General features: G+C 37.9%; 1 protein-coding gene and 1 long non-coding RNA gene across 4 annotated transcripts; one reads left to right on the forward strand and one right to left on the reverse strand.

Moving 5' to 3' along the window:
* Positions 1–1,714: 1,714 nt before the first annotated feature.
* dyrk2 (dual-specificity tyrosine-(Y)-phosphorylation regulated kinase 2) lies at positions 1,715–25,048 on the reverse strand. 3 transcript variants are annotated; one of them, XM_028045410.1, is made up of 7 exons: positions 24,843–25,048; positions 14,058–14,161; positions 11,794–12,136; positions 11,546–11,709; positions 9,138–9,527; positions 8,147–8,237; positions 1,715–7,202 (listed from the first exon to the last, which is right to left on the reverse strand). In XM_028045410.1, the coding sequence occupies exons 1-7, from the start codon at positions 24,973–24,975 to the stop codon at positions 6,562–6,564; spliced, it is 1,866 nt and encodes a 621-aa protein (XP_027901211.1). In that variant the 5' UTR covers positions 24,976–25,048; the 3' UTR covers positions 1,715–6,561. The 3 variants fall into 3 exon arrangements, with proteins under 3 accessions (XP_027901211.1, XP_027901213.1, XP_027901212.1); XM_028045412.1 differs by lacking the exon at positions 24,843–25,048 and adding an exon at positions 24,257–24,347; XM_028045411.1 differs by lacking the exon at positions 24,843–25,048 and adding an exon at positions 15,228–15,358.
* On the forward strand, positions 7,612–24,250 carry LOC114161825 (uncharacterized). Its single transcript, XR_003599089.1, has 3 exons — positions 7,612–7,628; positions 14,639–14,645; positions 23,139–24,250. It is a non-coding gene; the product is annotated as an uncharacterized LOC114161825 (long non-coding RNA).
* Positions 25,049–26,199: the final 1,151 nt, after the last annotated feature.

The following is a 26,199-nucleotide window of genomic DNA, read 5'->3' on the forward strand; positions in this document are numbered from 1 at the left end:
CAAAAAAAATGTATGTGCCAATTTTATAGAGACAAACTTGAAACTCTAAAAGCAGCCAAAACTGCAAGAAACCTACTATTTTCTTCCATTTTATTATTTATTATACACATTTTTACATAAAATGCCATTAAAATACAAAACAATTTGAGGTTTGACAGCATGTGAGAATAACATCCTAACATTAAAATAAACCATGATGCTGCATGATATCATAAGGTTAATAGAAATATGTTAACCTCTTTATGGAAATCTTTATAGTTTCAGTGAAATATGCTGTGATCTGCTTTCACTGATGAGTCATTTTGCTGAGTTAATTTCTCTCTCCAGATGTAAAAAATGTTGAAGTTATTTTTAAAGTGACGCCTTCACTTCCTGCATGTCGTTTCCAACGCCGTCTGTTGTGATAATCTAAGCAGCGCTATCAGCGCCGGCTTTCATGATGTCAGGTCCCCCTCCCTGTCAACTCTGCATTTATTACAGAGCCTGCGTTGCCATGGAAACCCAGTGTAATCACTCAGTGTCCTCGGATTCCTGCAAAGTTTCTTCACATTTTTTTGGTACTGCTTTTTAAAGAACATTTTTCTCTGTGTGGCTTAAGAAAAACAATCAAAGTGAGACTAGAAAAGTATATTTTAAAAATCTATAAATATTCACATCTAAAGGCCAGTAATTAGATAATGTAAAGTAGTAGATTTGTCAACAATTGCCTTTATGTATTTGCAACCAGCAATGTGAAATAGTCATTAATGGAGAACCAATTAATTTCTTAATCAGCCCAATAAACCTCGTCAAGACAAAACACAGATTATCCATATTCTGGCTAACTTTTCAAGTCGTAATCCAACGTTAAAACATCTTTAGATGAAAAAAAGAAAATAAAAAACAAGAATAGAAAATAGCATTAAAACTAAAATTTCAAAACACTAAAATCAAGTTTCAAGCACAAAAGAAGGAATCTCAGTTTAAAAATAAACCAGGATATAAAAATTTGAGTCAATATCAGTTTTAATATTGCTGTTGTTAGTCCAGTTTCACTACTCAAATTGATACTGATGTTATAGTTGACATATCGTTCATCCCTAATCCTTTGAAATATTAAAATACACAGAAATAAACAAAGGGGTGAGATTATGATGATCTATGATTTTTAAAAACATTTTCACCAAAGAATTCAAACATATTGGAAGCAAAATTTAATATTACATTGATTAAAGTAAAGAAAAAGTAATTTTAGATTAATCAAATGGCTCAAGAATTTTTGGGAAAATATAGAGATTTCTGTTTAAAACCAATATAAATTAAAACAAAAAGCCACATTAGTTCCCTTCTCTTTAATGCAACCTGAATGCCCACTTTTGTGATTGACCCATTTTTTGATACTTTAAGAATCAGTAAAATGTGAAGTAATATTTTTAAATACGTTTTAGATTTAACTGTGTGTTAGCTAACGAAAAATCAACATTTACTTTATATGTTCCATATTTTGTAATTCTGTAGATAAACCATGGCTGGATAGGGCTTGATCAAATTAAAGTGGATATTTTCCCAATTTGTTTTTAATAACACTTAATTCTTCTTGAACTTTCTTCATTCATGTGCCAAATGGCTCAAAAGTTCATAGGTTAGCTTGGCTCATTTAGCAATCGGGTTATTATTTCATAATTTTTAGAAATGAAAACACAACAGATTTTTTTCAAATTATTAACACAAAAGATGACAATAAAAGTGTTTTTATTAATATTTTTTTCCACCACAATAAAATTTAACAAAGGCTCACTAGAAAAGTGTCAATTTCTGTGTTCTGTACAGCAGATACAGTACAAAATAAAACTGGCTGTGCGGTGGCACCACAGCCCATTGAATACCCCCAGCCCCATCCCAAATGTTTTATTCAAACACTTTTGCACAATATTTACAACTTTTTAAAAAATCAACAATAAAACCCAGCTGGCAAACGATATAGAAACTTTTCACTAATGTCTGGCTGCGAGAAGCCAAATGGCTAATGAGTTAATTGGCTAACAGGCTAAAGCCGCTTTCACATGAACAAAGATTTTTATCAGAGTGCTACCAAGAGGTAAGTTAAAACATGTTTTACAGGAAAAATTGTCTCTTTATTGTATTTTTGCTTGTTTTTACTTTCCGACCGCCTATATGTGACTGCTGGAGTAGCTAACATTTAGCTACTTTTGTAAAGGAATGCACTTTGGTAGATTAAACCAAATGCCCTGCATGTTAGTCATATAAATGACAACAGTAATGCAATCTGAGGTACAAACATCAAAAACAACCACATTAATACTAACAACTTGGTTGAGAACTTCGTTGAAGAGCTCAACGTAGCTGCAGAGAGCAAGAAAACCCTTTGCTATTTGCTACTAGCATTCAGTTAGCAGTAGGCTAGTGGTAGCTTCAGTAAGTAAAACCAACGTCAGTGCAGCAAACGGCTAGTGTTAGCTTCGCCCTGTCGTTGGCAAACGACAGTTGGCTGATATGTGTCTGTACATTGTGCTGCCATGACTAAAACTTCTCCCTTTCTGTTCCAACACACACAAACACGAAATGCTAACATCAGTGCAGAGCAGTTTAAAGCTACGATCTGTGGTTGGGCTGTTGGTCTCTTCTGCTGGATCTGTAAACATTGCAGAGGCCCATAGGTTCAGCAAGATAGCAGTATGAGCGTCAGTAATGGCATTATGACAACTGTTTTCTTGGCTAGTGCTAACGGTGTTTTAATTTCAGTCAGAAGTCTAAATTTATAATTTATGTTCGTTCGTTTTTGTCTCGGAAGTTGGAGCTCGCGTTTGGGAATGACGTCAGATGCGAGTTGAGGACGTTCAACGGAAACGGCAGCCATAGCATACCGGAAGCTGGTCACAGGTAAGCTTGAAAATTGGATTTGCCCTGAATAGGTTTATAACTACAAATAATCATTCCTCTGTTTTTAATGTCACAATACTAGTAGAAACAACTAAAAAGGAGACACCCCAACTGAGTTACTTTGACTGTTATAATTTCCTGTTTAATTTAAAAATGTGAGTAATGGACAAATCTAACTTTGTTGTGACCCTAAGTTTGGGGACAGATATTGAGCTGAGTGATCACAGACCAGCTGAATGCATCAAACTCTTCATTTATTGGGAAATGTGTTTAATTTCCCTTTGGGATCAATAAGGTATTTTTTAGTAGAATTTTGAATTTCAAGGGAAAACAGTCGTTGGTGACTGTATTTAAAGAAGAAGAAATAAACAAACGTGAAGGCAATCAGCTCACTGCTGCCGACAAACAGCATCCAGGTTTGGATGCAAAGATTTGAAACAGGATTTTAAAGTTTTTTTCACCTGTCCTCAACTAGTACCCAACTGGAATCTCTGTTTAAAGCACTACAAAAACTACACATATAAAAACTTGCACTGCGTCTTTAGCTTAAATTGGTAACGGTTCCACTTTGTCTTTGGACTTCAGGAACATCAAAATTCTTACAGCTCAAAATTTGGCATCCAATTTCAAAGTACACAACAGTTTTTAGTTTGAGACTTTTCACCAACCCCATTCTTAGAATCCAACATGGCTGAAACACATATAATTCATCTTTAATTCCCCCCGCTCCCCATGTTTCTTGTTGCCGCTGCATTTAAATTTTTTCTCTGCAAATAAGTGGTAATCCTTTCATTTTTATTTTTTATTGTTCCATTTGAGACATCACTAGGTAAAGTCAAACTTTGTACAAATACTTTTCAATCGGTGAATAGTGGAACTAGAAATGTTTTATAAAAGATGTCATTCCCAAATTCTTCAGAGGCAAACAGAAGGCAACTAATGGCACCAAATGTGTAATCCAGAAGTATTTTGAAGCTAAACAGTAACAAATACATTAAACTTGAGGAATCCAACATATATATTAGATTGTTTTTACCAAATTAAGACAAAAATTAAAAATTAGACTGCAGTTTATTTTTAATGACAAATTTCCATTTTTTTTTAGGCATATGACTATCATGTAATGTTTACTTGAAAATACAGGCTACACATCATGGAGAATGGAAAATGAGATATTGTTGGTACTTTTGTGTTAGCCACTTCAGGCTGAATAATAAATGAATAATGACATCATGTTTGTGTGTGTTGGGAGGGCGTGGCATGGCGTCGAGATACTGAAGGCACAAAGTTACGACTCTCAGCACTCCGTCTCACAAAAAAACGTTAAAAAAACTAAACATACAATCAACTCAATTTATCAAAACAAAACAGACTCAACTCCACATTTTCTACTTTTCCCTCCTCCTGCACCAGGAGGGGGCGGAGCTTCCCCTGAGATGGGCGGAGCTTGTAGCATCTGCGGTTCCTCCTGTGCATCATGTCATTGTCTTTCACTTCCTGTGTGCTACATTACGTCAACGGACACCGATTAGCCAATCCCGGGAACCTTTTCCTCCTCCTCCTCATCTTCATCCTCCACCTCCTCATGTGACTTTATTTTCAGACTGCGTTCAGATTTTGTTTATGTATCAATATCATGTGTGTTTGTAAGGGAACAAGTTTTAAGAGAACTTTTTAATATTGCACACACGCGTCCTGCAACAAACACACACACACACACACACACACACATTCAAGTATACAGTAATAACTGCACATCACTGTACATACATAGATTAGACTTTTAAATATTAAAATGTGACAAATAAATTAAATCTAACATGCTTTACTTGTCGTCGCCCCCTCCCTGATGGTTAGCAACACTGATTTAAAAAGATCAGGATTAAAGTTTGATCATTGCTCTATTGTTCACCTACATCATCAGAAACCAAACCATCGATGGATCGCAGTGAGATCTGGAACATTGGTTCCTTCATAAGCTGATAATTTGTTTCAGGTGATGCCAGAAACAAGCTAACGGTCCAAAAACCAGAGAGAACCTTGAGTTATTAATATTGTGTTTTTAAATGTAAAACAAAACACCAGAAAATAATTATGAAACCAGATCTGGGCTGGCGATGAATCAATTTAAAGGTTTAATTTTTGGATAATCTGAATTTCTTTTATTTTGTTTTTTTAACCGGTGCCGCCATTTTGCTTGACTAGTGTGTTTTACAGTTTCTATTTGTTTTATGTTTAATAATAAAGAACTGAATCCTGTATTTACTCGGGTTGTTTTTGTCTGATCAAATTACAATAGGTCCCTATTTAATATCCACATAAACTTAACTACTGCAGACAATATTTATATTTTCCCAATGCTTTTCAGCATTCACAGTAAAACAGATATTAAAATTTTGAGTTATTTTATAGATTTGTTGTAAAACATGTCTATTTCACCCTTCTTTTTTTTTTTTTTTTTTAAACCATTAGAGGCCTCGATTTGAACTCGTCTGTAAATCACACTGAATTTACCTTCTGAGGTTACGACTCCTTCATCAGCCTGGTCAAGCCCCAGAAATTCACTTTTGGGATCAAGCCTGTTCTCATAAACAGAACCACTGTTTATCTGTCCTCAACTGTCTCGCCTGCTTTACAACCTGAAAAACAAACTTAAAATCATAGAAAGTAGAAATATTTTATTATTCTGTCTGAGAATGATAAGGCCGGGCAGTGGAGAGCTGACATGCTATGGCTATAACGGCTAATGCTAGCCAAATGACGGATATACAAGGCAAACACTGAGTCAGTTAATGACAGCTATCTCTTTTGTGTGTGCTAGGCTAACTGCTAGCCAGTTACGTCGAAAATAGTTAGCAATATTGCAGCTAAACCTGAATATATTGCTGTTTACCAACTCAGTTCGTGCTAGTTAGCAGTTAGCCAGCTAACAGGCACTACGCTAGCATGCTAACATGGCTAGCTAGTCGATATAACATAAAACTGGCTAACTAATTCTGTTAGCCAGCTCTCAGGTAGCTGTTTAAAACCAGGGTTTAGAGAGTTCTGATGCTGTGAATTGGATCATTGCCCAACAGAACCCCAAAAATGAAATGAACCAAAACCCAGACGCGGCTTTAGGGTTCAGAGACACACGCTACAATCAGTTGATGACATAAAACTTTAGATGAAACCCTAAAACCGTAGATAAAAACTTGTAAGACTGATGTCACTCAACATTTTTGGTGTTAAACTGATTTCATGACTCAGCTAAAAAGATTGTTGTTATAAAATATTTTAAAAAGCCTTGTTCCCTCCATCAGCACCATGTTTCTGATGTGTTTTTGTGAGTTTGGAGCTACAGAGCAGTGTGATGTGTTCCGATTGTCTGAACCGCCCCACAACGTGTCGTCACTTTACCGTCCTTTTGCCCAAACTTCAAAACACCTCATCCGCTCCAGATGATTTGAATTTGAGGTTTCCGAATGCACCCAGGGTTCCTTAGTTTAGGCTGCATCCCAGCTTGGTTAGCTTCTTTAATAATCCAACGTCAGGACTTCATTTCACTTAAATGCACCGCAGCAACGCAATAAATAACCAAATGCGCTTCACAACTGGATAGACCAGTTTTATTCAGGTCCAGCTGGTTTCTTTTGAACTCAGCCTTTATTCCCCACCACAGGGGATGGGGTGTATTGAGTCTCAGCTAACTAGTTTGGGCAGCACCGTCCTCGGCTGGATGTTTCCGTTGGCGTCTGTAATGGCCGCCAAATTAGTTCTTGATTTGGAAGTGGTGGTGGTTGCGGAGGTGGAGGCCAGTTTGGAGACGCAGGTGATGGAACTGTCGCTGTTGTTGACGGCGCGTTTGGTTGGGGTGACTTTCTCTGCTGTGGTTCCGGACGGAGGTTTGGGAAGCCGCCTCCTGAGCCAGGGGTGGCGCAGCGCCTGGCTCGGCGTCATCCTGAGTGCTGGGTCCCATTCAAGACACTGTTTGAGGAAGTCCAGGAAGAGCGGATCATCGCAACCCTTCAACGCGGTGCTCCAGTCTTTGCTGCCCGGGGCACCGCGTGTTTTACCCCGTCGGGAGCGTCCTCCGTTCAGGACCACGGAGCCATCGGGCATGGTGGTGACGGTGCAGTACCGCGGGTAGCCTTTGGACGACACGAAGTTCTTTGCTCGCTTGGAGGCTTCTAGGACCTTTGGACTGGGCATGCCTATTAGTTCAATGATGCAGGCCAGCTGGTCGGATTCGTCTTCGCCTGGTAACAGTGGGTAACCGGTCAGCAGTTCAGCCAGGATGCAGCCCAGGGACCAAATGTCGATGGGCATCCCATACCTGGAGCCTGGAGAACAAAGTCCAGCAGGTCGTTATCTTTCAGGAAGAAACAGATTTTAAGACATTTCTGCAACTCAACAAGCAGTTTATCCGATACAATGATTACTGCCATCTAGTTTCCACATCTTTCTATTGAAAAGTTGTTTTAGAGGAATTGGGGTGATAATCGGATAGACTCGGTTTGATTGGGGACTAAAAACTCAATATTTGTTACATTTTCAACTGCTGCAGTTCTTTCATACTGCACTGCATCAAACCAACAAACCCTTTGAAAAACCTGTCCCCGTCCTCAGCTGTGGGGGCGCTGCTCCAAGAACCACTGAATAAAACAACAAAAACCTTTGAAGACACTGAGCGTGGCTTCCTTCTTCACCAAATGTTAACAATATTGGAGTCAGATTTTAGCGGTTGGAGGATTTCTCTTTTGTCTTTGGTAAAAGACGGCTCATTTCTCCTGCTAGGCTAATGTGTTTGTTTTGGTTGCATTTACCCAGTATTCCCTGCACTGTAGTCCGCTTCCTGCTTTTGGAGAGGTTTCTGGTCCGGTTGGTTTTCACATATGCATTCAAACCGAACCAGAGTTCACTTCAAGTAAACCGAGACCCAGATTTTATTTGAACCAGAGTTTGCTTTTTTGGTTCAATTACGCATCAGACACCCCCAAACAAACCGGAGTTTGACTAAAGTGAACTAAACAGGTCTGGTGGGAGTATATCCTTAATTTAGTTTCTGACATGATTTAAGAAGACCTTTCACCTCTCGAGGTCCAACTAATATTCTTCTGGTCAAACAAAGCAATTAACTGTTTGAAATAGCTTTTTGAAACATCTGTAACTTGTATGGGCATTAAGAAATTTCCCAAAAGCTAATAAAACGGTTTGCTTCACACAGTTAGATGTGTTTTATTGTGAGCGGATTGTTGTAGCTACTGCAGGTTGGGCCGTTCCTTACCTAGAATCACCTCTGGAGCTCTGTAGAACCTGGACTGGATGTAGGTGTAAACCCTCTGATGTTCATAGCAGCTGGAGCCAAAGTCTATGACCTGCAGAAGAACAGAGTCCTTTAATACGCTTCAAACAACACAAAATCTTAAAAATTTGTTTTTCTAATCAAACAATGTCTAATTAAATATGTTAGTAGACTTGAAAAAGGACAAAACTAACTTATAAGCAGAGGTGGGTACTCAAACGTTTTACTCAAGTAAGAGCAAAAAAGTCTTCTGAAGTACTGAGTGATCAATTTATCAATTATTTAATATTTAAAAATCATATAATCAGATGGATCAAATTATAAAGTAAAGTGGAAATTTTGGTATTTTAAGGATGAAAATTACAATAATTCATATAAGTAACAGAAAGAAAATTTTTGTTTCATTCAACATAACATTTATAAAACTTAAACAAAAACTGCAGGTGTGTTTCTGTCCGGTGAATCTTTGGTTAAAACGTGTTTGTTCCTCATTCAGTGGATAGAAAATCCAGAAATGTTACTCAAGTAAAAGTAAAGTAGTACAAATACTCCTAAAATAATTTTTTTTCAAAAAGGTTTTTCAAGTACATCTAATTGAGTAAATGTAACCAGTTGCTATCCAACTGTGCTAATAAGAGACTTTTCACCAAGGTACAGAAACTTGTTTAAGTCAATAATTCCTTAACATTGATGAAAAAGTTCTAGTTACATCGGCAAATTATTTCACTTGCAATATGAGTAAAATATCTTGCTGTAAATAAAATAATCTACCAGTGGAACTAGAGATTTTTTTATCAGTATTAAAGAATTGTTGACTTAAAATAAGCTCCTATATGTTGCTGAAAAGTTACTTGGGATGTTTGTCTCATTTCAAGTTTATTAATATATTTGCACTATAAACTAGGCTGAAATACTTGGTAAGGTTCTGTGTTTTTGCAGTGCGTCTTTAGCGGAGGAAGGACTCGTGTTTTACCTTGATGCCGCTGCGGCCCTGCTGCTTGAGCAGAATGTTCTCTGGTTTGAGGTCGCAGTGGATGATGCGGTTCTTGTGCAGCCCTTCTAAACACTGGAGGATGGAGTGAGCGAACTTCCTGACCAGCGGGAGGCTGAAGCCCTGGAACTTGTTCTTCTTGATGAGCTCGTAGAGGTTCATGCTGAGCAGCTCGAAGGTCATGCAGATGTGGTTGCGGAAGGTGAAGTGCTCCAGCATGTGGATGACGTTCATGCTCGAGTCCTTGTCCTGCTTCCTCAGGTGCTCCAGGATGCGGATCTCCTCCGCAGCCTGCCGGTGGAAGCGCTTCTCGTTGCGGACCATCTTCAGAGCCACGTGGGCCTGGGTTTTATGGTCGAAGGCCTTCACCACCTGCAGGAGGGGAAACGCAACACGCTGATTAATGTTTAATCTGTCAGAGCAGGTGGCGCTCACATCAACATGTCATCCAAAGCTGACCAGAAAAGAACAGAAACAAGCGTTTAGGTGGAAACACTAGTCATTTAAATCCGAATATAACCGTAATAAACATTTAAAATACCAAAATATTAAAGTACAGAAGTTCCAGAAAGCACAAACAGCAAGACTGAGAAATTAAAAACAAAATACTATTTAAATTATAGCAAAAATAAAATGGGGTTGAAACGATAAATCGGATTAATTGTGATTAATCACTTCTTGAATTAATTGCCAACTTGTTTAGTAATTGACTACCAACAGGTGTTTCAGGAGGAAACATGATACATTATATTTAAATCCAAATATAACCACAACAAACATTTAAAATACTAAAATACAAAAGGTAACAGCCAGACTGAGAAATTAAAAACAAAATAAAATTTAAATTCTATCAAATAAAAAGTAGAGTTGAAACAATTAATTGGATTAATCATGATTAATCGAGGGCTGCACAGTGGCGCAGTTGGTAGCACTGTTGCCTTGCAGCAAGAAGGTCCTGGGTTCGATTCCGGGCCGGGGTCTTTCTGCATGGAGTTTGCATGTTCTCCCTGTGCATGCGTGGGTTCTCTCCGGGTACTCCGGCTTCCTCCCACAGTCCAAAAACATGACTGTTAGGTTAATTGGTCTATCTAAATTCTCCCTAGGTGTGTGTTTGTGTGTGAATGGTTGTTTGTCCTGTATGTCTTTGTGTTGCCCTGTGACAGACTGGCGACCTGTCCAGGGTGTACCCCGCCTCCCGCCTGGAACGTAGCTGGAGATAGGCACCAGCAACCCTCCCGACCCCATTAGGGACAAGGGTGCACGGAAAATGGATGGATGGATGGATGGATGATTAATCGATTGTTGAATTAATAGTCAACTAATTTAGTAATGGATTAATCGAGTGTACAGACTCAAAAGTGATGAACATGTTCAGAGCAGTAATTAAGGTAAAACTGTACAAACAATACATTTTGCATACAAGATAAAAAAATGTGTATTTTTTAGCTGAAGATGCATCATTTGCAACAAATGATGTTTATTTTCATTCTTTAATGGATTTCTACAATTGTATTAAAAAAGCTTATGTGGATAAATAAAACATTTCCAGGATGTTGCTTTTTTAATCAGATTAATTGATTCCTTAGAATAATCAATAACTAACATTTTTGTTACTTGCAGTCCAGAAATAAACCTGGACACAAAAATTGTTTTAAAAAACCCAAACAAATTTAGCACAAGAAAGAGTGACTTAAAGCAATGAAGACAGAAAAATATAAACAAATTATCTCCAAAAAACGAAGCAACGAGACTAAAAATCCAACACAGAAACCAACAGCAACAAGTTGCCAAACCACAGGGAGGTTCCAGATAATAACAGAAGCAGAAGAAATATGAGAACAGAAACCAGAACCGAGACCAAAACAGCTCAAACAGCCGCAGTGAAGAAAAACAGGGTCAAAAAACAGCGAGAACACAAAGTCTAAACAACAAACTGCTGGAAGATAAAACTGATTCAATACAAGCAAATAACACAACATATCACAATATCGTGGTATTTATTATGAATAGTGATTTATAATCCACTGTTGTCTTTATTTACGCAAATACTGCTCCATCTAATGTTTTTAGCTTTAATATGGATTTTTGCTGTTGCCCTCATGGATAAAACTGTTGAAAAACTGGCTTTTCAAATTGTAAGATTTGACAGTGCATTCAGAAAAACTGCAGCAGCTGAAAATGAAACAAATGTTGCAACTTTGGTCCCAATCAAACCGAATCTACCGGACAATCACCTACATTAGCATGTCAATTAGCTTTGAGCTAATGCATTTCAACCTGTGTTTTCATGGGGAGTATTTTAGGTTTACTCCCCAGGAAAATCTAAAATATTTGAGGGCCGGAGTGCTCAGATAACTGACCAATCAAACGTGAAGCCAGCGTGTTTGTACCTGTCCGAAGCTGCCCTTTCCGATCACCTTCAGAACCTCGTAGCGGTAAGCGATTTGGTCATGTGGCACCTGGATGTAGGACCCCTGTTCGTCATCATAGCCGCCGTTGTTGGCTGCACCCAGAACGCCGTTGCGTTTCTTTGCGTTCTGGCCGATGAAATACACTGAAACAACAGAAACAAACCAAATCAGACGACGTTCCAACGACACAACCAACCCAGACGGCGCTCCTGGTCGAAACGGATCACCTTCGGGGTAGTTGAACACCTCGTGGTGTTCGAAGGACGACAGCTTGGACATGTACTGCTTCATGGCCAGGTCGGGCGACATGGGGCAGGGCTTTGGCTTGGCGTCTCCCTGCTTGTTGGTGATGGCGATGGTCTGGCGGCCATGATGGGTGGAGTCGGTGGCTGAACTCTGGCGGTCCGGGAGCTGCAGAGCCGATCGGCTGGAGCTGAGCGGGGTGAGGCCGTTGGGCTGCGTGCTGAGGACTGAACGCCTGTTGGAGTTCTCCTCAAACAGCTGGGTGATGTGGACCTGCGACTGAGACGAGACCTGGATGTTGTCCGACATGGCGGGCTTAGAACCTCCCTGGAGAAGAAAACAGAAGAACGCCATCAGCGTAAAGGAGAATGAGATAAACATTTCACACTGAACATTATATAAAATAAAATGTATATAGAAAACTTCTTCTAATAATGTCAGGTTCTTTATTTTTCGTCACTTTCTTTGCTTTTTGAGTCCATTCCTCCCACTTTTCTTCCATTTGTGTCTCAAGCGTACGATGGAGTATTAGGGCAGTACTAAGAAAAATAATAAAGTCCTAAAATAAGGAGAATAAAGTCCAAATAATGGCAATGAAGTCATAATATTTTGAGAATAAAGTTATGTCACGTGAAAAAGTTGTAATAATGAGTAAAGTCATACAATTATGAGAATATCATAATATTTTGTGATAATGAGAATAAATTCATATTTATTCTTGTATAGGATTTAATTCTACATTAAATCTAAAACTGTATCAGACCCTTAACACCATCGGTACTCAAACACGGTGATGGCTGCATGTGGTGCACAAAATTTGAATATTGATACTTGGTCTGGGCTCCTTCTGCGTGATCAAGCACAGAACCAACATGATTATTGGACCAGATTTTGGTTCTTTTGACAGTGTAGGTTGGTGTTTATTTGTGATGCTGGTTCACATTTTCCTTACCACACCTTTTTCCTTCCACTCAACTTTCTTTATAACATCACTATATTGTAAATTTTTAAAGCTGTATTTTTCTAATCTATTTTAATAATCCATGAATTTATCCTTTTATTTTCCAAGATTTAAAACAAATGTTATTTTATTTCACCTTATTATTTAAAATCCCAAAGATGATTGTTATCTGAATATTTAATTTAAAAACAAAGAGATCATTTGATAATCCCAACTTTTAATTGGTTTTCTGATCAGAGTTGATGAATACTGAAGGTTTCTTGTACCTTAACTCCATAAATAACTAAACATACATGCTGCTGTTTTTTAAAACTTTAGGAAAATAAAGAGAAATATTAATATAACCTAGAAAAATAAATAAACACAAACATGATGAACACAGAATGAACGTGTGAATGCCGACAGCCTGATTACGCTCGTACTTATTAATGGATTCGAGTCGCCCCCCGTCGCCGTGGCAACCAGCACACCTGGTTCCTTTCAGACGAATTCACACACACACACGCGGTGAGGCGGCTCAGTTCAAAGAGGTGTGTGTGTGTGTGTGTGTGAGAAACAACATCAAACCGTCCCTCTGAGATCAGGTTGGTGTGTTTCTGCCACACCTGAAAACAATATGGCTACTTTGCTAACGAATCATCACAGGAAGGGCCGACAGGTCAGGGGTCGTGAAGCGTCTGATTTGAAACCAGTTCAGAATCGTCCGGTTGGAGCTGAAATCCTTACTTGTAGATTCAACCAGAGGAAAGAAAAAAACGTTTCTGCTGCCGGTGATAAAAAGAATCCAGGTCCAAATCAAAATGGATCTGTTCCAAGTTCTGCTGAGCGATGAACAAACATGGAGTCTTTCTCTGGATCCAGGATGAAAAGCAGCAAAAAAACTGATTCTGCAAGTTTTTACAGAAAACCCAGTTTTCACAACAAATTTAGAGTTTCAGATGGATGGATGAACGGTTGGATGGATGGATGGATGGATGGATGAACGGTTGGATGGATGGATGGATGAACGGATGGATGGATGAACGGTTGGATGGATGACTGGGAAGCATAAATTTTCTGTTTTTCGGCTGCAGACAGCTCCTGGTCTTCCTGTTTTACAGTCGTTGCTTTCACACCTTGCGTGGCGCCACCTGCAGGAGAATCTGAGCAGGACAAGAACCCTGGTGATTGTTCCCAAATATCAAAGCTGGTTGAAGTCAGGAGGAACATCAGCGATGCTGCAGCTGTGAAAACACCCTGAAGAACAGGCCGCTGAGTGTGTGAGTGAGTGTGTGTGTGTGTGTGTACCGTCAAGGGGTTGTGGTTGTTGTTGCGCAGTGGCGGCAGGGCGACGGGCGATGTTGTCTGAGAGCCGCTGTGACCAGGAGAGCAGACCGGCTCGCCCGATTTGCCTGAAGGATGCAGAGAGAGAGAGAACGTGAGGAATTTCTGAAATATCTTCAGATTATTCACTGTTTTTATTTCCCACTGCAGAATATTCATCTGCTTGCTTCTGCGTTTTCTTTCACATTTAAATATTTTACAACATCAACCAAAGACAACCTGAAAAAAAATACAAGATTATTATTTCATTCATTAAGGGAGAAGTTTCCAAACTTGTAAAGCTGTAAGCACATGAAGCCACAAAAATATTTAAAAACATTTGTTTTTAAACGTGTATCTTTTTTTATTTGTCTGCTCAATCATAAACGGATAAAACAGAAATTTTATTCTTGTATGATATATCTGGTAAATGTGCTTTGGACGTCCCTCCATTAAGGGAAAGAAGTGAAACCATAATCACTCCCTTTTGTTAAATCTGAGGTCATTTTCACAATCCAGAGAGATTTGGAAAATAAAGAAAGATCCAGTCAGACTACAGGAAGTAGGCTGAAAGTTCCCATGAAGCAACACGTCATCTTGTGAAGAACAAGAATCACATCAGATCATTTCACTAAACTAGCTATTTGTCAAATGTTTTAAAGATTTTTCTAAATGTATTCTTAAAATAATTTTTATTTCAAAATGTTAAGATTATTTTTATTTATATTATTTTTTGTTTACAGGCATTATTTATTTATTTTTTTAGTTAAATTTTTTTAAAATTATTTTTATATATTTATGCTATTTTTAAAGCTTAATTCTTAGGAAGTATTTATTTCTTAAAATAAATGTCCAGGTGTAAATCTGACCTTAAATCAGCCCATAAAACGTTAAAATGATTCTGCCAGGCAGACGTTCCTCCACAGCACATAGACTGAAATTTGAATGAATCCAGGGCCTTTAGAGAAGCAGGTAATGTGCGGTTTGTCCCTTTAAATCAAGGTTTGATTGAATTCTTTCTTCCTCTCCGTCAAGCTCAGGCCGTTTTGGAGCAGCTTTGCTCTGGACTCAATCGGTCAGCAGATTGACTCGGCCTAAAGACGGATGAAGGTTTTATTTTAGCGCGGTAATCCCTCAACTCTCCTGAAGCTTCACCTCCTTTAGTAGAGATGTGACGACAGCACGCAGAGGTCAGAGGTCACGCTAGATGAGCTGCAGCAGAGGTTCTCTGAAAACTTTTCCTCCTTCCAGTTTTATCTGCTTCATGTCTTCCTCGTCTCACAGATCCAGTCGGGTCAAAAACGCCTCAGATCGTCTCCGACCAGCAGGAGATATAAAGTCGTCGCTCCATCTGGCCGGTTTTAGAGCAAACAAAATGTTTCTACGATAATCAGGCAAAAAGAAAAATTAAGAAACCGAAAACAATCCAATAAAGCAAAAGGTTAAATCTGCATTTTGTCCTTCCAATCAGCAAAAACAAAAACATAATCAGATTGTCAGTTTTACTATAACAATAACAAAAAATAGAGATTTTTGCCAACTGAATTTACAATAAATTTAAAGTGTTTCTAATTTATATGCTGGGAAAGCCTCAACATGCAAGCAGAGACAGAAATAATTCAGGTCAATGCTAAAACAGAAGAGTAGTGAGACGTTTTGCAGGCTGTGATACAGATTATGGCATTTTCCAGATGTTTTTATGATTACTTTTATTTATTTTTTTAATTCAATTTTAATTTTTAAGAGTTATTTAAATTTTTTAATGTAATTTTAAACTTTATTTGTAGAGGTGTTTATTTTTAAATTTTTTATTTTTCACGTAAATTTAATTTGTTTTTTTAGAGATATTTTTTGTAACTTTTTTAAAGAGTTATTTATTTTTGAATGAAATAAAAGATCACCCTCCCACCTCCACCTGTTAATGAGGTCATGTGACATTCTGATAACCAATCAGAGCGCGTCAAGGGGAAACGGGCGGATTCTGATTGGATCTATATTTTTAACAAAACCTTATTTCTTTTTAAAATATTTGTTTTAAGTTGTTCTTGCAGGTTAATTTCAACATATTAAAACTTAAAAGCAGATCAAGGGATAGTTAGGTGATTTTACTGAATAATTTTCTGATCAGCGGGGTCCAATCTGTACTTCCAAAACCGTCTGATGCTTCCGGTCGGAGCACGCAGATTGTTTCTGCTGCTGTAATCTGGACGCTCGCTGTAATCCTGCTAACGAGGAGCGACGTGCGGCCATGACGGGTCCTAGATAAAGTCTGTTTGCTCAACCCGAACCCAGCCAGGGAGGATTTCCCCATCGGACTCGTTTCAGGACTGGTTCCTGCTGCTAGCCGGTCAACTCCATGACCTCCTGCTTGTAATGGCTGCATCATCGTTAAATATTAAACATTTGCTACTTTCACTTCCGCCAGCCTCTCGGATGCGAGACGGTTTGTTCTGAAGAAGTGAACTACAGTCAGACATGTTCAAGGAAGAACTTAATGTTGACATTATCCTGGAAAATATTTTTAACAAAAAGTGGATTTTTAAAAAAGATATTCTAAATTCAAATATTGCAGGTTAAAACTGGAAGTGAAATCAGCTGATCTGAGAATCTGCCAACTTCCTCTTGATGAATTTAAGTTACAAAAACATATAAAAAAATACAACTAAAAAAAAAAAAATGCATAAAAATATACCTTTAAAAATAGAATATATTTTAAAAAATCCAAACTTCTAAAAAATAAAATAATAGTACATAAAAAATTAAAAAGTACCTCTAAAAATGAAGTTAAGAATGACATTAAAAATTCTTAACCCATTAAAAAAATGTATGGGTTAAAATAAAAAAATAAATACTGGCTAAAAAATAAAATCTACATAAAAAAAATAAATAAATAAAATGTAAAAATAAATGGATAAAATATCAGACTTCTAGAAATATTAACACTCTCCCGTTCCAAAGATATACCTCTAAAGAATATATTTATGTAAACTGTGTAAAAAATAAAAATAATCATAACATTGGAAAAATAAATGTCTAAAAATATAAATAGAAAAATTTAAACAAACATAAAAAACTATTGGAAATAGGATTTGGTATGAAAAACCAAAGAAACATCAGGGGTTTAGTTTTTTACGCCGTATTGACCGGCCTTCACACGGCGGTGGCAGCCTGATGCTGTGGGACACCTTTCATCACTTCCAGTTTTTATTTGTTTACTTTTGCACTGGATATCAGCTGTTCAAAGTTTCTTCTGAAAAAAATAAAACATTAACAGCAGCTTCAGGTGTGGTTCTGCTCCCAGCCTGAGTGAAGCAAAATGGATCCATTATTTCAGGCGTTACTGAATCTGCTTCGAACCAGAGCCGCACTAGAACCGAGGAGAAATATGGATGGAGTTTGGATCTGATCTGATGGAGAGGATTTGATTTCATCTGCAGGAACTCGTCTGACTTTCATCAGCACTGTACTCTAATCCACAAATCCTACCCTCAGGTGAAAGCAGAGAAGAAACTGTTTTTCCAGAGCCGGTTCGACTGGTATTCGTCACTGGGTCAAAATCCAAACAATCTCCCCGCAGGGGCCATTCTCTCTAAACGTCTGTTTGTGTAAAACCTGAAGCTGTGACACCAGAGTGGAACAGAACCAGAACACAGCCCACAGCGGTACAAAGTGTCCCCCACTCCGCCCAAACACCAAGCCTCGATCCGAACCTGTAAACAACTGGTTGCAAAGTGCAGAGTTTCCAGACAGAGACGTGTTGGGTCTGAAAACCAAAACCACGCCGGGTCAGGCTTCGGTATTTAAGCTCATGTAACCTGAAACAGAACCAGACAGAGATGACAACAAAGTTACAGCAACGATCTGTGATGCAACATCCAAACAAACAGGAAAGACGCCGAGTTTATCGGCCTGGTCCTTCCGCCTGGTTCAGAGTCTGATTCAAGAACCTTCCAAGGTGAACTTTCCAGTTCTTCCAGAAGTTTACAGTTAAAATCGTTGAGGAAAATATGATGAAGAAAGAAAACAAACACACGCAGCATCGTAGGAGAAAGCCGACAGTCTGGTTCACCCAGCAAGATTTTAAAATTGTCCAAAACACACAGGAACTGATTTCACCCACCGACATTTGGGAAATCTCGTAAATGGTAAATGGACTGAACTCATGTAGCGCTTTTCCAGTCAGTTTGACCACTCAGAGCGCTTTACACTAGAGTCACATACACTAGAGTCGCATTCACAAACACACACATTTATACACCGATACGCAGATCGGTAGGTAATCGTACAACCTCTCGAGACCAAACGTGAATTCAGCGTAAACAAACATGGTGGGTGAGAAGAAGCAATGGCAATAGCTTTCTGATTGTATTTAGCAGAGAAAATAAAGACGTCTGCAGCGTCCATCAGACTTTCTGGTGCGTCATGGCGGTTGTCTTGGCTTCTGTGTATTTTATGATGCGTTCAGTTACCTTGCAAACTCAAAGCTGGATTTGACGTCAGACCAATCACACCCTATTGTTTGCAATAGTGCTTATAAACATACTTTTAAGCTTTACTTCCAATTAGTAAATGCCACTTTTAATTTGTTTAGCTTAGAGTTGCAGGTGATGCATGCTACACTGATGTTAGGCCCTTTTGGATCTGTCTTGTAAAATACGGGTGTTTCCACCATCGCTTGTTATTGTTAAAGCGAGGCAGCGGCATATTGAAACGCGAAGTCAGCCTTCGTAACAGCGGCTACTCGGACTTGCTCTCAGTTTCCCAGTGGGAAATCTGACAGGGAAGCTGGAATTTCCCATTTTCGAGTTTGACTGGAACGCAGCATTTGTTTCCGTCGGTTCTAAACGTCACATTCAACGGGCTACGTCCTCGTTGGCCGGAAACGCTGCGATACCTGGCCAAGACGATCCACCATGTTGAATATCCAATGTCCTTCCAAACAAAATTGTGTTTTTTTGACATTAGCGGAATATTGACAAATAGTTTTAACAATATTCATAACAATATTTTGTAACTGGAACGCAGATCCTGCAAGCGCCTCTGGAAAAGCTTGTGTTTGTTGCTCTGCTAGAGATATAAAGACGTGTACATTTCCACAAATTAAGTCACATTTTGAGATTGATTTAGAAAATTTTCTAGAAAAAAATGTTTTGACGTCACAAGTTCAGAATTTTAAGTTTTTTTCCTATACTGGGTTAAATTAAGTTATTTTCTTGCAAATGTTCTCAGAAGCTTCAACATTTTTTCCAGAAACTTACTGAGCTTAATGTAAAAAAATGAGAAACGGCTTTAGAAAATAAACCATTGCTTTGCATTTCCTACTCAAACGCTTTGCAAGAGCCAATCTTCCCAACATGGACCAGTCCAGCTTCAAACCCAAAGCAATTAGCACGACAAGAAGTTTAGCAATGTTGTATCTGAAAATATCTCAAGACCCCTCGACCAATGTACTCATGACAATTATAAAGCAAGGTGGAGGAGGGATGGTGCTTTGGGTTTGGTTACTAATTATCTTTTCTGTATACCAAGACATTCTTGAGACAAACGTGAGGTCATCTGTCCAACAGGATCAAACTAGATCTTGCCAGCAGTGACGCAGCGTCACAGGAAGAGGACTGAGCCAAAACGTCTCCACAACAATCAGAGGAACTGCAGAGGTGAGACAGAAAGTGACTTTTTACCTTCAGTCCCACCGAACCTGATAAGGAGCAGCCATTTTTAATGCTACTCACACCTTTGGCATGTTTTAGATTTAAGGCCATCTTTAATTCAACCAGCATGTTTATTAGCCTGGGCCAAAGTCCAGACGTGAATCTGATAAAGAATTCACGTCTTTATCAGACGTTCCAAGTCAACCTAAAAGACTCAACACCAGAGGAAACTTATAAAAACCTTTTCAGTACAATAGGAAGACGATAGCGGCTGTAAAGCCATCTTATTAAAATTTTAAATCAATAATCAAATCAATAATCCCCCCCTGGATCCTTTAAGAAATAAATAATTAAAATAAAAAATAAAAAAACATATTTAAAAATAAATCTGATAAGCGTACAAATGAGCTTAACTTTATGTCCTGTTCATTCAATTTTCTTTTAAATCAAACTCTTAATCCTGGCTAATTTTTTAATATTTCCTCCTAAACAAACAGAATATCTTCAGAAAACAGAACCGGGCCACTTGAGGTAAAGTACTTGAAAAGCAAAACCATTTCAGCATTTTACGAAAAGAAGAACAGAAATTATTAAGTCATTCCAGCCTTTAAAAGCCTGTAATGTAACTGAAGAGAAGTGAATTTAGTCACTTCCTAACCAATCAGTGTCATCTCTGCACTTTAAAAACAGTCCACAACTCACCGTCCGTCATGCTGACACTCTGTTTTGCCAAAACATTTCCCCTGGATTCCCTTTGCCCAGATAGTTTTCTACAAGCAGCTAAAAATACACGCGGCCCACTGGATTAGCTTAGCGTTGGAGGCGAGGAAGCTGCAGGTGTTCGTTTTATATTAATGTGTGACCCCAGCGCTCACATGCTGTCATGTTGGAGTCATGTAGCTTTCTGCAGGAAAGTCCTGGTCTTGTGATTCCAACACAAGATGTGTCAGTGAGCTGATGGGCAAGCAAGACAGAAAAAAAGGTGGGTTTTTGCTTTCAACAAGTTTACAGCTCATAGGAGAATATTCCTGTATAAATATCAACAGCAATAAAGTTTGTTTTATTATCGAGTAAGGTCCAAAATGCATCTAACGTCCATGAGTAGTCTGGAGTTTGTCAGTTGTTATCATTAAATTACTAGATGCAGCACTTTTTTTGTTAATGCCAACATCCGCAAACATTCTAGCATTAGCATGTAGCCATCGCTCTAAAAAACTAGTTCTGGATAACAAGTTACAAAACGTCACGTTTGCAAACAGTAGCAAAAGTTTTATGAAAACATGCCAATTTGAAAGGAAAAGTTCACCAGAAAAAAATAATGTTTTTTGCTAGAATGAGGTGGTTTTTCAGCTGCATTGGAGGAAACGTGGCGGCCATGTTTACATCCGTTTCCGCCATGATTTTGAATGACTTGCTGTGTGAACACGCTTATTCATGTATGACTTTAATTGCATTTCTTATTTAATGAAAAAGCCGAATATCAAAATGATTTTGCACACATTTGTCATGAAAACGGAGCTGTCCATTAATCTGCAGGCGTTATACTGTTATGAGTTAAAGTGCTAACAGCAGCCAAGACGCTAATCTTAGCATCTCACTAAGACTAGCATGTTAGCTGCGAATACTACGCTAAGAGGACATTGTTTTTCTGTCACTAGCAATCTGAAGCTAACACAGTGTCCTATGCCAACTGTAGCTTTTGTAACATGAGCAAACAGGCTAATCTTAGCATGCTTGCTAACACTATCAGCTACAATGAACTATTTATCAATATTTTGATAATATTGAGAATTTGTTACAGTTTTTAACACTATATTAGTATTCATACCTTGATTAGGACTTTAAGAAGGTAATAAACAGCTTGTGTTTTGAAACTTGCAAATAAAATACCTGTCAGAGTCCAAACAGAAATCTTTATCCCTGATGTTTTCAGTTGGTTTAATTTAAAAAACAACATATTTTAGATATATTAAACAAGTTAACTTAATGTAAGCCAGAAAAAAAACATTACATGTCCTTTAATGTTCCTGCATGAAAATGAATGGCAATAGTCTCCTCAATCATAACTAAAGTGGAAAGAAACCCAAATCAAACTGGAGTCCACTTCACTTCCCAGTTCATTTCAGTTAACAATGAACAGAAATGGGGGAAAAAAGGCATACATTATGCAATTTCATTTATAATTTAGTCTAGCTGCATTAAACTGTGATAAATGGATAAATTAGAATGAACTTTGAAGGCAAATGTAGATTTTTTTTAGGTTTGAATTACACTATACTTCATTAAAGTTGGTTTAAAGTGTATTTTACGTTGATTTTGCCTTAAGTGATGCAATTCTAACATGAATGAATTGAAAAAAGAAAACATGATCCAATTTACATTAAATCCTATTTTTATTAAATGGATGTTGAATCTGGAAAAAATTTAATCAACCAAAAGTTATGAATTTGGATTTAGTGTAAATTAACTCCTAACTGAACTGCATCACAACATGAATTATGTAACTGGTTTTAGCCTTTAAACAAATTACTTTAAACTGGAATAAATGGAAACTGCTTGAAATGGGATTGAATCTGGACTCAACTGATTTATTTTTCTGACCTCAGAATTAATTCGTTTTGACTGACTGGATTAAAATGGTTACATTTTTAATCTGTCAATAATTCATTCATAAATACATTAATCACAAAACTATGACTTGAACTGGAGTTTATGACGCCGGTTTTTGCATTTTGATCTCAATGTTTGTTGAAATTAACTGTTTCCAGTCACAATTAAGCAACCAATGCATCTGGATTTAATTGGAGATTTAAACAAGTTGAATGAGAGCGAAGTGGAACGAACTTAAATAAATTGGAGTTTATGTTATTTAGACTGTTGTATTGATTTTTTTGCACTTTGCAGGAAATGGTCCGATAAATTGAACCAAGGCCAATCACATTAGGGACTACAGCCTTGGTGCTCCGGCTCTACCACGGATCCACAAGCTCACATTGGCATTCATTTGTTCTTCACTTAGAAATAAGAGTAGAATGAATTTAAGTAAGCTGAACTATATGCAATTCATTTTAGTTAAAATTTCAACAGAATTATAAATACATTTAACTGAAAATTCTGGACAACATGTTTCAGTTCTGAATACTTTTGGCGTTTTCCAGTATGATAGTTCGGTAGATTCAGTTCTATTGGGGACCAAATTGCAACATTTGTTCCATCTCCAGCTGCTGCGGTTCTTTTTCTCACTGCTCCTCGTCAAACCAATCAAACCCTTTTAAAAACCTGTTCCCCTCCTCGCCTGGGGGGGGCGCTGCACCAAGAACCTCTGAAGAAGAAACTGAGCACAACTTCCTTCTTCAGGAAAAGTAACAAAATTGGATTAGAATCAGATTTTAGCGGCTGGAGGATTTCTCTTTAGTCCATGAGCCATTTCTCCTGCTAGCGCTAGGCTAGCACTGTTTGTTTTGGTTGCATTTACCCAGAATACCCTGCGCTGTGGTCCACTTCCTTATTTTGGAAGGAATTACAACTTGAATAAGATGGACAGATAATCTGATTCCAACTAATTAAATTATGACTGGATTAAACGGGAGTGGGTTAGGGTTAGGGTAGATACAGAGTGATACAGAGTAAGATTTCAATTTGAATACGGTTTCAACTTCATAATTAGGACCATGTTTTTAAGAGTTAAACTGCCACCTAACTGAATGATATACAAGATTATTTTTTTTTAAATAAGCCACTTTTAGCTGAATAATATTTACAAAACAAATTTAATCACACTCCTTTAAAAATATAAATCAGATTTTACTTTTAGACATGTTAATAACCAGTCTGATTCAGATTGACTGGTGACTGTAACTCACTCCAACCTTTGAAAAAGCCAAGATAAGAACAGCCCTGAAAGCTTAAATAGCAATTATCTACATTTGTCTTTTATTTCTGGTGTTTTTTTCAACTTCAAAAATACTTTATTAATCCTAAAGGAAAATTAAATGCATTCAACTCATTATCCAAGATTCTCCAAAGAGTTGTTATACATGCTAATTAGCAAGCGCTAACAGTATCTTTAATGATCTGATGTACTGTATGCCCATGTTTTTATATCGGTGAATCTAAACTCCGAATATTCCCATCACAACCTCTTAGAGGTCTGAACTGGAACAAAGTAACAAAAATTAGCCCAGAATTCAGGTTTATGACGCACCGCACCTTTAATTTGTGTCCAACATGAAGTGTCTTTGTATCATTCAAAAACTATTTCAATGCTCCATTAAATCAAACAACAACAATTGTTTCGACTTATCTGTGTTTGGACATTTTAATAAGATAATTACTGTAAAACAACACGTGATATTTTTACCAAGTCGCCCATCCCTAATCTCAGAGCAGACAGCAGTAACAACAGGTTTAATGAAAGCACAAAGCTGGCAGCAGCTACACAACTTTAACATTATAAAACACTTTATCAAGCTTCACAGTAAGTTTAAAACGGAAGATATGTGTAAGAAAAAGTAGATTTTAACAACAACTGACCTGATCTAGATCGGAAAAGGAAGCAGTCTTCCTGCCAACCAGCCTGAAGGCCAAAAATCACCAAGCAACCGAAAAACACGCGCACAATACCCCGAACACCAAATCCGGCGTTACACCCCCCGAACCGAACCCCCACAGAGAGCCGTCCGAGCGGCGCAGCACCACCCCGGGAAAGCTCCACAAAGGAGGCGCAAACAGGCTCCACAGAGCCGAGAAAGGCGGCAGGAAAAACCGCTTCTCCTGCCGCTGTCAACTCTCATCTGCGGGCTAAAAATAAACCTGACAGACAGCTAAGGAGACGCCCGGAGCTTCCCCCGGTTCGGCTGCTTCTCATCGGTAAGCTCTCCGAGCTTCTCCCCCTGCTCCCCCGGCTTCCACTTTAGGAGATTACGGATAAATTAACGAGCTGGAGCCCGGGGAGAGGCAGACTGCTGCGGCCAGGTCAGCTAGCAGACCTCCCAGCCTTTCCTGTCGGGAGTTCCCCGCCTTCCTGACTCCCGGAGGTTGGATCAAACCGAGGCGGAGTAAAAGTCCCGAGGCTGCCGCGATCAGAGGCCGCTACGCCGGGAACAGAAGCTATGCTTACCCGTCGGGATGACCGAGGCTCCGGGCTTCTTGGTTAACATGGCGGCCGCTCCTCTCCTCTGGTCTCCACTGAGCAGGACACCTCCTCTTCCTCCATCTTCAGCTCCTCCTCTTCCTTCTGCTACTCCTCCCATGTCTCCTCCTCCTCCTCCTCCTTTAAAGCACCCTTTCTTACCAGGGGCGCACCCAGAAGGTGCCCAGATGGGGCCCACTCAGAATCTTAGTGGAAAGCCATTATTATAATTTATTTATAATAAAGTTTGATTATGTTACTACAGTAAATAGATGTGTTATTCATTTGTTTTAGTAATTACATTTTTTAAAATGGTGGGATTGTGTTATATATATGACATGTATGAGCATTAGGGCTATGCTAAAAGGAATTTTAAAATTAAATTATGAAAGTAAAGTTATAATATTATGACAATAAAGTCGTAGTAATTTTATGACTTCATTCTTCATTCAATAAAATCCTTTCAAATTACACAAACAGCATTTCTGCATTTTTAGTTTTCATTATTCCTTTTTATAACCGAGAAACAAAAAAAAAAAAAAAGATTATTTATCTGTGGATAGTTTTCACATAAATTATAAAAAGACACAGTTTCAGACTTTTAGTTCTTTCAGTTGCACCAAATCTTTTTTGTACAATTTTTCCCTCTGGTTTTAAATTTTGTTTTTGGGTTTTTGCTCCTACTTTCTTTTTTTTTTTTTTTTACTTTTAGACAGTTAATATGATGCGTAACCATGGCAACTAGCTATTTTTTTTTTACAACTGAGAGCAGCTAAATAACTTCTCTAAAGCTGAATGTGGTGTCTTTGCACTTTTTCTAATGCACGTTTTCCTTCCACTCAACATTCTAATGGACTCCTTGCATATAGCACTAATTGTCAGTTATTTGAGGAATAAAAAAAATCATTTTCTTGTTGGTTTCATTTGTCAACATTTCTTGGACTTCCTGAAGTACATAACTTATGTGCAATAAATATAATATGGGTTTCAGTTTTTGAATTTAATTACTGAAATAAATTAACTTTTTAATTATATTTAGATTTTTTTTAGATCCAATAATGTAACTAAATCAACAAATTTTAAATTAAATTTTAGATTATCACGATACTTTATGGGCATAACTCAGGTTTTTAATAGTTCTTTGTCTTAAATTTCTTCCTTTGTGAAATTAAAAAAGACATGGAGATACTTGGCCTTATGAACAATTTAAAACATAATAAGATATATAAAAAAGAAAATTAAGTAGTAAATTTCTGCCAAAAATCTCAGACGTTTTCAAGAGAAAATCTTGGAAAGAGTTTGAAAAGTCACAAATTTTGATAGAAATAAAATCAGAAATTTTGAG

Source organism: Xiphophorus couchianus, chromosome 18 (genome assembly GCF_001444195.1).
Source record: "Xiphophorus couchianus chromosome 18, X_couchianus-1.0, whole genome shotgun sequence".
Lineage (NCBI taxonomy): Eukaryota > Metazoa > Chordata > Actinopteri > Cyprinodontiformes > Poeciliidae > Xiphophorus > Xiphophorus couchianus.